The sequence below is a fragment of the Gymnodraco acuticeps genome, unplaced genomic scaffold, assembly GCF_902827175.1.
Source record: "Gymnodraco acuticeps unplaced genomic scaffold, fGymAcu1.1, whole genome shotgun sequence".
NCBI classification, from domain to species: domain Eukaryota; kingdom Metazoa; phylum Chordata; class Actinopteri; order Perciformes; family Bathydraconidae; genus Gymnodraco; species Gymnodraco acuticeps.
Genome location: NW_022992250.1, coordinates 1,361,356 through 1,377,721, shown reverse-complemented (window position 1 = coordinate 1,377,721; position 16,366 = coordinate 1,361,356). Strand labels below are relative to the sequence as shown.

At 39.3% G+C, this 16,366-nt stretch overlaps 1 protein-coding gene across 1 annotated transcript; it reads left to right on the top strand.

The window, feature by feature from the left end:
- The first annotated feature begins 4,303 nt into the window (after window positions 1-4,303).
- Window positions 4,304-16,093, top strand: vdac1 (voltage-dependent anion channel 1). Its single transcript, XM_034206766.1, has 9 exons — window positions 4,304-4,526; window positions 8,490-8,559; window positions 10,970-11,019; window positions 11,378-11,530; window positions 11,736-11,788; window positions 12,865-13,092; window positions 13,912-14,062; window positions 14,534-14,591; window positions 15,036-16,093. Exons 2-9 carry the CDS (start codon window positions 8,493-8,495, stop codon window positions 15,125-15,127), a joined length of 852 nt encoding a protein of 283 aa, XP_034062657.1. The 5' UTR covers window positions 4,304-4,526; window positions 8,490-8,492; the 3' UTR covers window positions 15,128-16,093.
- The last annotated feature ends 273 nt before the right edge of the window (window positions 16,094-16,366 follow it).

Sequence of the window (16,366 nt, the reverse complement as noted above, 5' to 3'; positions counted from 1 at the left end):
ATGAAATACAGAAAGCCAACAGATATTTATTGTTGTGAAACACAGTCACATTGTTCCTGTCTCTAGACATTACATCACTGGGCTGGTCACAGGACAACATGTGGTTTGTTATTTACAATGAGCAGAGAGGGATCGGCACATTATTATCAGCAACAGGTACTGTCTAATTTATTTCATAAATAAAAATACAATAATCTATGAACAAAGTAAATGTGCAGGTGCTATTCCAAATCTTATTATATATATGCATTTGTTTTAGTGGTTTATATAAAGGCATTTAAATGTTCACACAAGGATGGTACTGTTAGAGATTTTGTTTAATGTTTTATGATGCCTGCAAAGAAAGAACGTTCCTGACAGGAAAACCAAATAGCTTTGCATCAATGGTTTTCATTTTGATGCTTTTGGACCCTAAATGATTGAATGAGTGATTTTATTTTCACCATCCCATTTGATGGCAGAGATCCCTCGTAAATTGAAGGAAGTTGAAACGTATAACTTTCTAAACCTTTAACAATATCCTTTTAGACTTGCTGAATGTAGCATTTGATCCCGCGGAGACAAGGGTAAAAAGGTTTCTGGTTTGGGACTGTTTGAACCCGAACACGCGTGAAGTGATTTATGCCCTCCTATTAACCAGACGCTGGTTTATGGACTCCCAGTCTGGGCTGGAAAAAGCAGCACCATGCAGTGAAGTCACCGAATCACGAGAGAGACTTTGGGATGGATGCAAGAAGCGAAGTGGGAGAGGAGTTTGGACCCTGTGTGAACCACTGAATTGAAAAAGAAAGATGACATACTGCCTTATTTATCCATATGTTGCAAATTATGCCATCTGTTTACAATTTATTTGATTTACTTTGGTGATGCTTGGCCCGGGTTGATTAACATTTGTTGTCTTGTGGAGCTGGGTTTGATTGGCACTCGGTGACGACTGTTTGAAGTCAGCGTAGCGCCGCCTTTGAAGCTCGGGGGATGAAAGCGCAGCATCCAGATATGACTGGAGGATAATCTAGAAATGAATTTTGGCTTGCCTCTGAAGGCGACCGACAGGCGACAAACATGTTACTAGTTGTTGATTAAATGTTACTTGAGATGCAGTGATGCAAGGACATAAAACGGAGATGGGAACTTTTAAATACACATCAGGAAATAAGTTAAATATGTTTGTTTAATGACAACAAGCTGGGGATGTTGGGGATCGAGTAAAGGCTGAGCCATCGCTTCTCATTCGTCATTCTTTAATTTACGAGCCATAATGTTTACAATCCTGACTTTAATTAATGTTATTAATTACAGTTTCCCATCATAGCTGCCTTCAGTAGATCTTGAAAACATTAAATTCCAATAAGGCATCAAAATGTGACATTAACTGCAGTCCAACTGTTTGTAACAAGGCCAGACGGCACTGTTTGAAGAAGTGACACTCAAAGTTTTTAAAGCTTTTAAGAACTGCAGCTTGGCACAGGTAAAACTATAAAACAGTCAATAGTTCAGTGACAGGAAAGATACACTAATCCGTATTTAATATTCAATGTACTTAAAAAAAATACAAGTTGAATATGAAGTCCTCCTGGCAAGTGAAAAAATATGTTTGGCTTTGACTTTAATCTTATAAAGTAGAGGCCTATGTTGTGCATGTTAATCCTTTTCCATAAAGAATCAAGTAAACCCAAGCTCTTTGACAAATGTTCCCGAGCACAATATTTAGCTTGCAGTGGAGTCTTAAATTGGAAACACTTGAGTGAAGCAGGAACTGATGAAATAGAGTACTTCGTAAAACAACTTTTTAAAAAACCCTTTATATAGCATTTTAGTTAGTGAGGATAATTTTATGAGAGGGAAAGAATGTGTTATGTTCAACTTCTGTGAGTTTTGTGAATACATTTAAAAGTGAAACAAATGTAGATTTACTTTGATTTGAAAACACGCTTTTCAATGTGTAGAGAAAAAACGTATCTCCAAATAAAAAACGTCAGGTTTATTGAATTATTAGTTGTTATATTTTGTGTTGAAAATATTGTATTATTTTTGAAGCAGATAACCGATAAGGTCCATTTTTGACCAACAACAACTGACTTTTCTTTAGCACAAGAACATTTGTTTTGGACATGGTTTTCATTAGATAGGGTCAACATTATGTTTTTATTTCACTGTTTAAAGGTTGGCAGGTTAATCCTAACCCCCAAATCAATGAAAAGAAAAGTTGAATCATCACTTTTAAAATGTTGCTGAAACATTTTATAACAGAGACTGTGGAAAATGGATTTAATCAAAATGTAATCCTTCGGCTGCTGATGAGCAACAGTCCAGTCACTGGTGAGTTGTTTTCACATTATTACCAACAGTGACATCTACTGGCTAAAACCAATGGCAACCGCTCTCATAACCAACCCAGCCAACATTTCAGAGTTGTGTTTTCCTGTTTGAATACAGGAACTCAGTTGCTGAAGAACCATTTTATTTGTTATTTATAAAGGAAGAAAGGATGTAACAAGTGACAGATAAAACTGCCACAGTGTTTGTTTGCTCGCTGATGGTAATTTCCTACATATTAAAGTCCCTAACTTTTTGTATCATGACAGGATATGTTTTTCTATTATTTGTTTAATAATATAATTGACTTTTGTGATTCTGTCATTGGGATTATAGTATATGATAAATATACATTCCTTTCTAGTATGCAGTAAAAATATAGAAATATCAAAGGAGTGCGTAAAAAAGCAAATACCTACATTTGGTGTGAAAGAAAACAGGTAGGAGAGAAGTACAAGGTTTCTCAGAGTTTTTGCTGCCAGTCGTACCCGTTGCAAAGGAAGTGCCTTAAGGTTTTGGCAAAGTTCCCTTTACTCAACCACACTGCTGTTTCTGTGAAATCCTGCACACAGAATTATACAAAACTGCAAAAACAATTCATGAACCCAGCTCTGCATTCACAGCCAGGAAGGAAAGGCAAGACAAAGATGCTTAACCAGCAGATTTACTTGACTCACCTGCCTTTAACATCTGTTTCTTTCTATCTTTGTTAAAATAAAAAATGCAATTATGTAAACATTGTGATCTGGTTTAATATATATGATATCTTACGTCAGTTCTTTTAATAAATCATGCAAGATGTTTTTATTCAGATTATTATTATACCAATGATAATTTTCCAGGCTACATTTTTGGAGTCAAGTAAATGTAGAATATAAAAAAGTACATCCCCTGAAATAAGGCAGACAATTGAAAGACTGAAGTAAAATGCATCAAAACTGTGTTTGCGTGGAATGCTTTAGTAAATGTAGGCCTTCTTCCATCTCATAAATCAGATAACAGTTTATAAACACATACATATGGGCCAATACAGAGATCAGTATGCAGGTTGTGAACGACTTTGATCATGTACCAGCAGAGGTCATATATAATTCCTCATCCTGTCCTCTTGATCTGATTCTGTACAGATGTTATGTAACATTACAGCTGCTGCTGCTGGTGGTGGTTTATCTCCTAATATGTCCCGGGTCAGTTTGTAAAAACTGCACTGTGTAATGAGCTGTCCGGTGAAGGTGCAGAAAGCCGATCTGAAGTCAGCTTTTAAAGGGGCTTTTTATCAGGGATGCTGCGGGAGGAGTTTCGTGCTTCCAGGAGTAGTCCTAAACTGCGCATGCGTCAAGGTGAACAGCCGATCCCAGACGCAAGGCGAGATAGTTCGGTTTGGCCATTTCCGGTTTCGGTTCTAATGACATATGACAGAGGATGAAGTGGAGAAAAAATGATAAGTAATTATTTAAGAGAAGGAAATAATTAGCCTATAAAATAATATAATTAAGTTATTAAATGTAAAAGTAATTATTTAAGAGAAGGAAATAATTAGGCTATAAAATAATATAATTAAGTTATTAAATGTAAAAGTACTTATTTATTAGAGTTAGCCGTTTCCTTAATTAGGCCTGTTTACTGGGTAATAATGTTGTGTTTTTAGCATGTTAGCAGTATTTTAAAGTTGGTCAGTTAGTGGAAAATGCAATTATATGATTGGGCACTCATAGCAATTAATCGTATTTATTTACAGCTCATATTTTCTAAAAGCAAAACATTAATATGCAAAAATAACTGGGACTCATAACTAAAGCTGTCAAAAGTACAGAGTAAAACGTAGTAGGCTTAGGGATAGGAAGTAGCCTATGAACACAGCTGCAATGAAATATAAATACTCCAAAATAAACAGACACATTTACACTAATTCAGTCTCACACAAGGAGAAGGTAGCAAATTATAAAGCTTGTGTAGTGTGACCATAGAGTCGACTGTATGAGTGTGACTTGGATACATTGTACCTGTTCCGCGCCGACACCGCTGAGCTGAGCAGATGGTTGAATTCTGGTGTGAACCATCTTGCTGTTTAGTTGCATTTTGTATCTTTGACGATGACGAAAGGCCTCGGCTGCTTGCGTGACTTGTAGCATACGTGACGCCGCACCACCTCTCTCCTCCCTTTGTGCAGCTGACAAGCCCCTTATCGACCAGGACAGGAACACACAGAGGTACGTTGTGTTTTAAAATTGAATTGCAACACAAATGTAGTTTAATGTACTGCTCTGTAGCTGGTGTCAGCCGGCGGACTCTGACCCCCTGGAGCTTTCTGTCTTATCCATTTTGTGAGCTGGGTGTAGTCGGCGTGCAGCAGAGATGCTAGGCCTGCTGCTGTTTGCACCCAAAGCTAGCTTGCTGGCTAATGTGTTGCGGTGCGGTCATTTGACAGAACAGGAGCCAGTTGTCAGCAGTTATTCAGGCAGCTATAATAAAAGAAGAAAAGCTATCTTACGGGTGCTTGACACGATACAGGCTCACTTCTGGTCAACATGCCATGAAGTTACTCACTGGAGACACTTCACTGGAGACACTTGCCCGCTGGCCACCTTGATAGCTAGCTAATGCTAATCTGTTAGCAGATGAGGACAGTGAGATGCTGCCTGCATAATCACTTTGTGTGAGTGTAGTGTTGTTTCTCTCTAGACAGAGACTACACTTTTTTAAATCAACTGTAGGTTTGTGTCTCAGCTGAAATTCACTGAATTACACTTCAACTAACTAAAGTGGTGCTGAAGGGCAGTGCTGCATCCTTTTAACGGAGTGGCTAGGTCAAGTGTACTTAATCATCTCAGGAGTGGTCCTCATCATGCCATGGGATTCATATATCCTTATCTGTGAAATTGTTTGATGAAGTTGTAGATTTATTCATAAATTAAGTCATTGAGGTTTACCCCATGGCACCTCAATGAGTATCAAATATACAGCGTTGTCCTCTACGGCCTCTAAGGTTTCTGCCTGTAGCCATGTGTGGAAGCCATACAACTACTAGGGGGGAGGGGGGGTTGTTGTGTGTTGGCACAGCGTGAATAGTGGACATGCCATCTGTGTACGTGCTAACAGGCATGGCAGATTCCTGACATTAGTCCACTTCCAGGCCAAGTGCAGGGGGGGCGGACTGACTGACTGACTGACTGACTGACTGACATTTGTTATGTCATAGCTAATGTCTCTGTTATTTAGGAGTTTGATATGTGGGGTCGAAGAAGCATCTGGGGTAGGGCTGCAGGATTATATTAGAATGGGCAATAGCGTAGTTGAATTTTACCATATTGGAGAGTAGTCACTTCTGATGCTTGTATATTCTAAATACACAGGTGCACTTTATGGTTTCCTCTAATAGATCAGTGTTGACTAAGTTGGTCGAACGAATGGCTCCTCATCCAGAAGCTGACCGAGCAGACCCGAGCAGCAGTCGAGAGGAGCCGAGCGCATCCGCGAAGCACACAAAATGGCGACGTCAGAGTTCCCGTTAGCCGGCAAATCTAAATCTCTTCGGTCAAAATGTCCGGTCAAAATAATTTCCCCTTAGCGCAATACCGCTTCAGTTGCGCCACTTATGTGACAGACAAGAAGAGTATGTGACAGACAAGAATAGTCAATTATAATGTCTAACACTTAATGTGGAGAAAGAGATGTCCTGTATGGGTTGATTGTGCGTTGATCTGTTGGTAATGCCTCGGGGTTCCGGTGGGCATGTAAACAAATGCATAATGCTGCGCTATACTTTGTGGCCTCACCCAGTTGCATAGCGACACTTATTGTTTAGGTGTCTTTTAATAAGCAGGTAGTCATATCATTAGCTAGAACTAGCTGGATCTGATCGATATGGACAGAAACGCGAGTGAAGTCTAATCTGGCGGGAGAGAGAGATCAGCTGCTGCTGACGAGTCGACACGCAGCTCTGCATGATCACCTGCAGCGGTGAGCGGACAAAACACACACTTCAGGTTAGAATATCACACGTAGCTATTTTAATTACCTCTCAAACTACCTAAACTAGTTATAGATATGTTTACATTGTTTAGTTTTACTGTCGGGTCACACATTACTGGATCCGCGAGCTGCATGATACTGGCATAATAGATTGCCCGATCGGGCAACCAGCAGGTGAGGCTTCATTGCCCGAGCTAAATACTAGATGGCCCCGGGCCATCGGATAGTCCTTAATGTCGAGCCCTGTATACAATGTTGTATAATTCAGGCTATGAATGATATATGAACAAACTCTTCTGTAAAAGCCTTCATAATATTGATAGGAATATAACTGGAAGGTTTGGTGTATGTACGTGCTACTGAAGTTGAAATTTCGAACTCAGAGTAGGTGAAAAAACTCATTTTGAGAAAACGACCTTTAAATATTGCAGTGAGGCGCTAGCTAAACCCTCCTGTTCTTTGGATGACAGCTTGCGCATCGACAATTGTTGTTGTCTTCTCTGTGAACGTTTTTTTCGCCGTTCTTTTGCCATTTTGAGATTTCAATTTCTAGCGGAAAGCTAACCAGGAAGTGTTTTAGCACACCACGTGACGCATCTGAACGAATCACGTTGTCAGAAATTGACACCAACCAGTTTCTTGGTTTAAGACCCCTTTGTGCTTTCACGATTGGTTGCTGATACAAAGGAAATGACCATATTTGGATCTGATGAGATTGTGCAGGAGAGACACAGCTTCCCAACGATATCTCTGTTGACATGGTGCACACAGCGGTCGCGGTACTTTATGTTACGTTAGAATGCTAACTTTTGGTGAATTTAGGAGAAATCTACAGACGCAAATAGACAAACTATAGTAAAATAAACACTTAAATGTGTATTTTGTACGTTTTCCTTCCAAAAGCCTGAAAGAAAACATGTTATAGAATCAAAATAGCACAAAATCTCAAAATTGACCAGTGCTTGAAAAACGATGTTTTTGCCTGCCGTGTCTCGCCTTAAACAAAGATAAAACCGAGGTAATGGTTTTTGGAGCCAAGGCAGAACGTATAAAAGTTAGCGCTGAGCTTCAGTCTGCAATGTTCAAAACAACAGATAAAGCCAGAAATCTAGGTGTAGTCATGGACTCTGACCTGAGTTTCAACAGTCACATTAAAACTGTTACTAAATCAGCCTACTATCACCTAAAGAATATATCTAGGATTAAAAGACTAATGTCACAGCAGGATTTGTAAAAACCTGTCCATGCTTTTATCTTCAGTAGACTCGACTACTGCAATGGTGTCTTCACAGGTCTCACTAAAAAATCTATTAGGAAGCTGCAGCTGATTCAGAACGCTGCTGCTCGAGTCCTCACTAACACTAAGAAAGTGGATCACATCACTCCTGTTCTGAAGTCTTTACACTGGCTTCCTGTGTGTCTAAGAATAGATTTCAAAATACTGCTGCTGGTTTATAAAGCTTTGAATGGTTTAGGCCCAAAATACATTTCTGACCTCCTGCTAAATTATGAACCATCCAGATCTCTCAGGTCTTCAGGGACTGGTCAGCTTTCTGTCCCCAGAGTCAGAACTAAACACGGTAAAGCAGCGTTCAGTTATTATGCTCCAAATATCTGGAACAAACTCCCTGAAACCTGCAGGTCCGCTGCAACTCTGACTACTTTTAAATCCAGGCTAAAGACTTTTCTTTTTGTCGCTGCTTTTAATTGAACTATTCATATCTTAGACTGCACTGTAACTTTTATCCATGTACTTTTTCTTTTAATGTTTATTTGATTATCTTTTCTTTTTAATGACTGATTTTAAATGCCATTTTCTTAATGTCTTTCGTTTTTTGTAAAGCACTTTGAATTGCCTTGTGTTGAAAGGTGCTATATAAATAAACTTGCCTTGCCTTACTCAAAGGAATGCAATTTAGAAAGAATGTGTGTTTGAATTGCTGAGTTCCTGTGTTGTGTGTGTGTAGCTCCTGTAAGCCAATAACCTTATGAGATTTGAACCTTTCATATCCATCAGTGACCTCCAGCTGCACCTGCCTTCCTCTTTCAGCAGCACTTTACTTGTGATCTGTGTTGGTGTCCTCTCTCTGTGCTAAAGCTGTAACACAGAGGGAAGAAAGACACGCAGGGATGACATTTCTTTAGAGAGAATGTTTTCTCGTGTTTAGTCACAGCCTTGACCATCTTGTTTGTCCCTGCAGATAATGGCTGTACCTCCCACCTACGTTGACCTTGGAAAGTCTGCCAGGGACGTTTTCACCAAGGGATACGGTGAGCACTAAGCAGCCAACCATACTCACTTATTGCAGCAACATTTACAGCAGTATCATATATATAAAGAAAAAAGAGGTTTGACACTCAATCAAGTGCTATTTGTATCTCTAAGTCAAGATGGTTTTTTATCACATGGTAGCTTCTTCTTTTAAGTTTTTCACTTCAGTGAAAAGGGTTGCTGTTAGAATCTTTTTCTAGTTTTAGTGCTTCATCTTTCTCTTAACCATCATCTTTTTATCCTTTCTGCCATTCGTATATGTATTTCTCTTTACTCAATACTCTCTCCTTCTCTCTTGTACTGTAAAGTAATCACAGAGATTGTTTTTGCAAGATTTGATGCAACACTTCCTCCTTCCTTAATCATTGTACAAATCCAGCTGCTGCATAATGTTAACAGCAATGCATTTGGATTCAAACCAGGCTCTCTACTGTGTATTCTGTCACTATGTGTGCAGAGTATGCAGAGCCTCACCTTGAGTGAGTGGATGTGAGGTTTGTTTTGTGTTTACACAAATGAAAGCTGTACTCCAATGGTTACTAAATGATGTCAACTTAATAGCTTTGGCATTCCCAGACTCATTCGTATGTACCATGCAGGCTGACTTACTGCCATCTCCTTCACAGAAAGGCTTTCAAACTGAGAGCAGTTGTGAGGCTGATGAACATTTCATAGGGTAGAAACTGCAGGATGGACAGTGATGGCCGGGATGAAATATGAATGGTACCAGCCAGGCCAGAAAGTACATGAACGTGTAGATGTTCTGGGTCATGTGAAGTGTGCACGGTGGATCTATTGATGGCTGTAATGCTGGCTACGGGCAGGCGTGGGGCTTTAGGCTGGAGCCAGGGTCTGTTCAACCAGCCTTCTAGCTGTTCTTAACTGACATTACTAATGTTCCAACAGAGCCTCATCAAATCAATCAGTTGCATACACATGACTCTAAATGCACTCTGGAGGCTGATCTCACAGAAACGAATCAATAAGTTGATGTAATATGTGTTTAAATTAGGGCCGGGACTCGATTAAAAAAATTAATCTAATTAATTAGAGGCTTTGTAATTAATTAATCGAAATTAATCGCATTTTTAATCGCATATAAATATTTGACCTGAGAACAGTGAGAAGCAATTTTTTTCACATGGATTTTAGTATACCATTAGGCGCATTCACACCGCAGTACTTTTCCCACAAAGGTTCATGAGAATTTAGTTCATGAGAACTCTTTGAACCTGGGGGTGGATTAGGCAAATGAAGCCGCTGACGTCACTTCTTCTTCTTCTGCATTGGGTTTACTGGCAGGCCGCAAACCACTTCACGGCGTATACTACCGCCCAAAGTCCCCGGCCGGAAGTCCCCGGAGTTGGGGAAGGCTTCAGTAGAAGCTGCTGGGAGTCCCAGCAGCTTCTACTGAAGCCTTCCGAGTAAATCGCCAGAACGCCGACACCTCCTCATCTCCACCGCTCCCATGTTTTATTTTGTGTTGCCATAAATTAGTCTCTCTGCGTTTCTGCGCTGGGCTAATGCTAATAATGCTAATGCGAGGATAATAAAATTCACAAAACTTTTTGGAAGTTTTACGGGGCGTGGTTTGCAATCCGCCCAGCCAATCAGAAATATAGCTCTTTTCTCACAAGAGAGCCGTACGAAAGTCCCTGCTCTCTAGCAGCTCTCTGCTCTCTAGCAGGGACTTTCGTGGGGGTAAAAAGGTTCTCATGAACTAATTTTAGTACCGGCTCTTTTTGGTGTGAACGCGATAAAAGAGGCTAACGTCCACGCTAGCTGCTATATGTTTTGCATTGAGGTGATACTTGAGGCTTGATGTGCTGCGGTGAAATGCGAATTCCTTTTTGCATAATTTGCACACAACCGTGCTCTTATCGACGCTTCCATCCGTCCGTTTTTTAAAACAACATTTCCCACTGTTGTTCACTGTGGTTTGTTGTTGTCTGAAGTCATGAACGTTAGTTGGTGCTCCAGTATAATCGGTACGCCTGAAACTCATCCAGTGAGAAACGTTCCGCGGTGCAAAAATAAGTGCGATTAAAATGCGTTAATTTTTTTTAACGCGTTAATTTTTGTGTAATTAATTAATCTTAATTAACGCGTTAAAGTCCCGGCCCTAGTTTAAATATCAAAAGGGTTTCTTATGACGTGTATAAATAGAATCACTTTCAGAATCCAGTTTATTGCTTAGTAGGTTTTCACATGCAAAGAATCATCTTTTGGTTTTGCATCCAAATATTAAGAGCTGTATAAATAGAAAGCTGCAAAATATACAGTAGAAGATGGGGGGGGGGGGTCTTTGCAAAAATGTTTTTTTAATAAACCTGCTCCTCTATTATTGGATGTTAAATCTGTATTGTCATCATTAAATAATAATATGTTATCTAATGTTGTCTGTTTCAGGCTTTGGGGTCATCAAGTTGGACTTGAAAACAAAGTCTGAGAATGGACTGGTAAGTCGTACAGATGATCAGAGCGGCCACGTCACACTGCAGCTTGCTTAAGAGTCTCCGGGCCAATAATGAAGTCGCCCATCAGCTGATTTATTAAATGTTGCAAACACATTTTGGCATTGGCTACCTGACTGATGATTTCAAAGATGCTGTGTCATCACAATCAAACATAATGTATGTCTTAGTTTACAAGTCAAATTGATTTCTTGATCTTGTAAATGCACCCCAAGGATTTGGGATCAAGTGTTTGTTCCACGATGTTGAAAGAAGTCAGTCATCAATTTATTACACTTTATTATAATGTATCTGGTTAGCGAACCTGTGTGTATGACTCTGACACCAACACTGTCCTCTGCAGGAGTTCACCAGCACAGGTTCTGCCAACACTGAGACCAGCAAGGTGGCTGGATCCCTGGAGACCAAGTACAAGTGGGCGGAGCACGGTCTGACCTTCACAGAGAAGTGGAACACCGACAACACCCTGGGGACCGAGATCACCATCGAAGACCAGGTGGGTGACCAGGATTATCTTCAATGTGATTTTGATTTGATATTGGGAGTTAAATCACTGAACTCTTTTCATGATCACTAGGGTCTGTCTCGCAAGTTGTGGGTGCCTTATGCCTTGTTGTATAATGGATTGTAGTTTCATCTCATGAGCAGTTTATTCCAAAGATGATTTTGACTAAACTGAACCTTTTTGCTCATCTCCACAGTTGGCCAAGGGTTTGAAGCTGACCTTTGATTCCTCCTTCTCGCCAAACACTGGGTGAGAAACATCAGAACCATGGAAATGAGTTTCACTGAGAACAAAGGAGTTCAGTGGAACAATGTTGAATATTCATTCATGCACTATTAGAGCTACAATTAATAGAAAATAATAACAAATCGCATACAAAACATTTAGCCGTATGAGACGTTTTAGTTATTACAGCAAGTTGAGGTAGCAGTTTTTGTTTGTGATTGTCAAATTGCCTAATTTTACCTTTCTTTTGGTAATTATTTTGCTCTTTGCCAATGTGAACAGGCATGTGTGCATTTTTAAGTCTTCATATAGTCTTAGAAATATAATTTGAATGATGTAAGACGTATTAAAACATTGCATCTTAACAAAGCGTACCTATTAATACAAATGAGATGCAAATAACCCTGTACCTAAAGACATGACCAAAGGGAAACCAGGAGCAAAGGGGTTTTCTGATGGGCATTTTAGAACATACACATTATTAGTGCAGACATAGGCTTAGAAAAACATGGATTGTGATAGGGCTGCCGTCAATCAAAGATTTCCCTTAAATAACAGTAGTTCAGTTCAAGCATAGCAGTCGTTTATAATATTATTAACAATCATAACATTTTCTAAATGTTTTGGCTTCACAAAATGATTTCAATTCCAAGGCTGAGAAAGCGTATTATGAGTAACATCATTGTACTATTTGTACTACACATCAAATATAATATAAAACTGTAATAATGATCATTTGAAATATAAAATAAATGTTACATGTGGGTATCAGCGCACCACAGCGATCCGCCCATCAGGCAGTTGTGACGTGAAGTTGTAACACCAACTAAATAACTAAACGAATGATAATTAAAAAAAGTCAAGTGAAAATAAACATTTTCGTTTATTTTTTAAATGTAAAGGAAATATAAATAACAAAAAGATAATACACGGCAAACAAAAACAATTAAAATGAAATGATAGGGAAATATTAAATAAAATGTATCGTATATTACAAATATATATGTTGAACTATGAATCCTGTAGTAAAAAAAAGTCAAAATAATCTAAATGAATGACTGACTATGACTTAACCATCCACCATTTCTCTCTCCTGCCAGCAAGAAGAGTGGCAAGGTCACGACGGGCTACAAGTGCGACCACGTCAACCTCGGCTGCGACGTCAACTACGACATCAACGGGACAGCGGTCCACGGTGCAGCGGTGGTGGGGTATGAAGGATGGCTGGCCGGATACCAGATGACCTTTGAGGCCGGCAGGAACAAGATCACCCAGAGCAACTTCGCTGTCGGATTCAAGACGGACGAGTTCCAGCTGCACACGAATGTGTAAGAAAATAGAGGCAGCAGATCGTCTTTAGTTTGATAGCATACCTCCTTCCATTGATTGTACCATCCAGAATACTTTTTTAATGTACTGGTAAACCAATGTGGATTTACCATACTTTATTATCATCTTATATCATTTGGTGTAGTTCATGCTCATTTCAATTTGCCTTACTAAAACCCTCCTGCTTGCAGCTAGCACCTATGTTAACGGATCAATCTAACAGCAATGTAGTTAACATTCATAAAAACACTTGTTTTGTTGATATTGTTAGAGAATTTGTACTTTTTAGGTCCATGACACCATCAATTGAGGTGCCAGACATGCATAGCTTTTGTTAACTAGTCCTCCCCGGGCTCGTTAACTTGTTGCTGGCTATGTGCCGGGTAACTGACTATTTTTATACCCAGGTGATGGGATTTACTATATTACATGTGAAGCAGAGTGAAAGGCTGGCAGGCAGAAAGGGCCTCAGTGAAGAGGCAGAGCGAGTTGTCTGATAGTGACAGATACAGGGCACACAGTTAGTCTTGTTTCCTGCTGTGTCCAAGCCTGTTCAGTCTACAGCTGAAGTGATTATGTGGGGTCAGACAGAGTATAATGTAGGATTTACATCAGAGACGTCGAGCCCACCTCATGAGCTCTTTAACAAACATGGAACAACCAAGCAAGGAGTTCTACTTTCAGAGAAAAACAAACAAACCCATAATTCATCCCTTTTTAAAGAGAAGAACATCATTGTTGGGGAAACATGATTTGTGTGTGCTGCAACATTTATATACATATATATATATTTATTTTAATCTGCTATTCTTCCACAGAAATGATGGAACTGAGTTTGGAGGTTCCATCTACCAGAAGGTGCATGACCAGCTGGAGACAGCCGTCAACCTGGCCTGGACCGCCGGAAACAGCAACACCCGCTTTGGCATCGCTGCCAAGTATCAGATCGACTCTGATGCATCCTTCTCTGTGAGTCCAGTGTAACCTGGAGTAGAAGTTGTGCTAGTGCTAATCGTCTGCTGTAGGATAACAATGTCACTTAATCCTAATCCCATTAGAAATGGCTGTTTTATTTTACTCGTCCTTCACAAGGAATTTGCCTCGATTTATGACATTCTGAGTCCCTACAATATAAACCCTTAATAGTCATAATGTTTCCACCTCAAATAAGGATCAAATTATTTGCTCAGGTTCTTCCTAGCTGACCAATTTGGAAGGATGGATTGCAAATGTAATCCTGTATGCAACCAAGCCAATTAGTGTGAATGCTTGTTTGTGTATGTATTAAAAAAAACACCTTGTGTTAGCATAATGATGAAGCAGCAAACTTTTGAAGGTATCATTTATTATTTACAATATATATTTTTCTAAACTGCTTGCCAGATTTAGCCAGCATTGATCTGTTAGTAATATGTGTGATTTAATCTGTTTCCTGCACAGGCTAAGGTGAACAACTCCAGCCTCGTGGGCCTGGGCTACACCCAGACTCTGAAGCCAGGTGAGTGCAAACTGTGCATTATTTAGGTTTAAGTTGGCTAAATGTGTTACAATACATGTTTCATCATTTACTCAATCATGACAACACTGTGTAGCAAAAGATACCACGTCATTTAAAAAATAGATTCAAATAAAAATCTGTGCATTGAAGATTTGTGTGTGGATTATTCCATGTGTGGCTGCATTTTAGACATACACAAACTACACAATGATCAGATTAGGACTTCCTAGCAGATTTTTTGTGGCATTTCTTGATTAGCAAACTTAAAAATACTAAAGAATGTGTAATATTGCTCATATTATTTTGTTATTCTAAAAACACATCAGTTGGAAGAGTTTTGCACAATATTAAATCAAACCGAACTACACTTTCATAATGGTAGAAACATTACAGTGGAGGAATAAGTAGCAATAGGTTTATCCTTGTGTGTTTTTCTTTCTGCAGGCATCAAGCTGACACTCTCTGCTCTCCTTGACGGCAAGAACATCAACGCCGGTGGACACAAGCTTGGTCTCGGCCTCGAGTTCCAGGCATAGGAGGATGAGGCAGGCGACCTTGAAGTCCTCCCAGCACACACACGCGTTCCCCACCAAATAAATACATATTTTCAAATTCTGTATTGATTACCTAGCCTTCACAAAAACCCATGTGTCCCGTAGACATGTTACAGCTGGAGGCGAAAAAAAAAGCATAAAGGTCAAATTGTTCCTATAACTATCTATCACTTTTAAAGGACCACTTAAAGGGAACAGTATATTTTGAAATAAAGAGCTGATTTCAGAACAAAACTACAACCATTTAACAGACACTTTTATCATGAATTGTGTTGTTTCCAAGGGGAAAGTAGCGTCGAGATCAGTCATGAGGACTTCACTTTATGTCTTTCACTACATTCTTTCACAATGCTTTAAGTTGTGTGTCTCTCTGTGATCTAATGGAAAGGGCAGTTGAGTAGCTACCCCACCTGATGGTGTCGTTGCATAACACCATTTACACTCCTCGTTCAAAAGTTGTTGTGGTGAAATAACTGTTAAGCTTCCACACTTCTGCACTGGAGAGCTCTGATGTCTTTGTTGATATAATATAATATAATATAAAATGGGATGGGTTAGTTGTCCTTGATGTAAGCAGCTGTGATTAGCTCTAAGAGACACTACAGTACACCCCAATATGGACATTCTGTGTTTTCATCTCACTTGTTTTGTGTGTCTGTGCATTTGGTGTGAAACATGTATTTTGTTACATACAGTAAAGAGAATATTATTTTATTGACAGTCTTGAATAGTTTATTCCACCTGTGAAGTCTTAAGAAGGCAAAGACCTGTCAATTCTTCCTGGTTAGGGAAAGGAGGGAAACCAGTTACACTTCTCTGAGGGAGGAAGAAAGTAATTAATACAGTGCAGGAAGTTGTAGTCTTCCACAACTGGTTATGGGAATCATGCTTAGAGAAATTGACTGTATTGTCATTCCCTGAAATAAATAAAGAACATCTTGAACCGGATTGTGTTTGTTTGTTATTTTCCATTCTGTCAAGTTATGACCAACACGATGTGATGACTCATTCCGATACCAGGTTTATTTCTATGCTTTTGGAGAAATTAACTGGCAAATATAAAAAGTGTTTTGAAACTGCAGATTACTGTTTGTATGAACTGGGATCACAAGGATTATAATTATTGTTATTGATTGATAACGTCTTATCTGTAAATCTTTGTAGGGCGTCAGAGGAGGAAAAAGTACTTAGATATTATAGTAAAAGTAGAAATACCAAAGT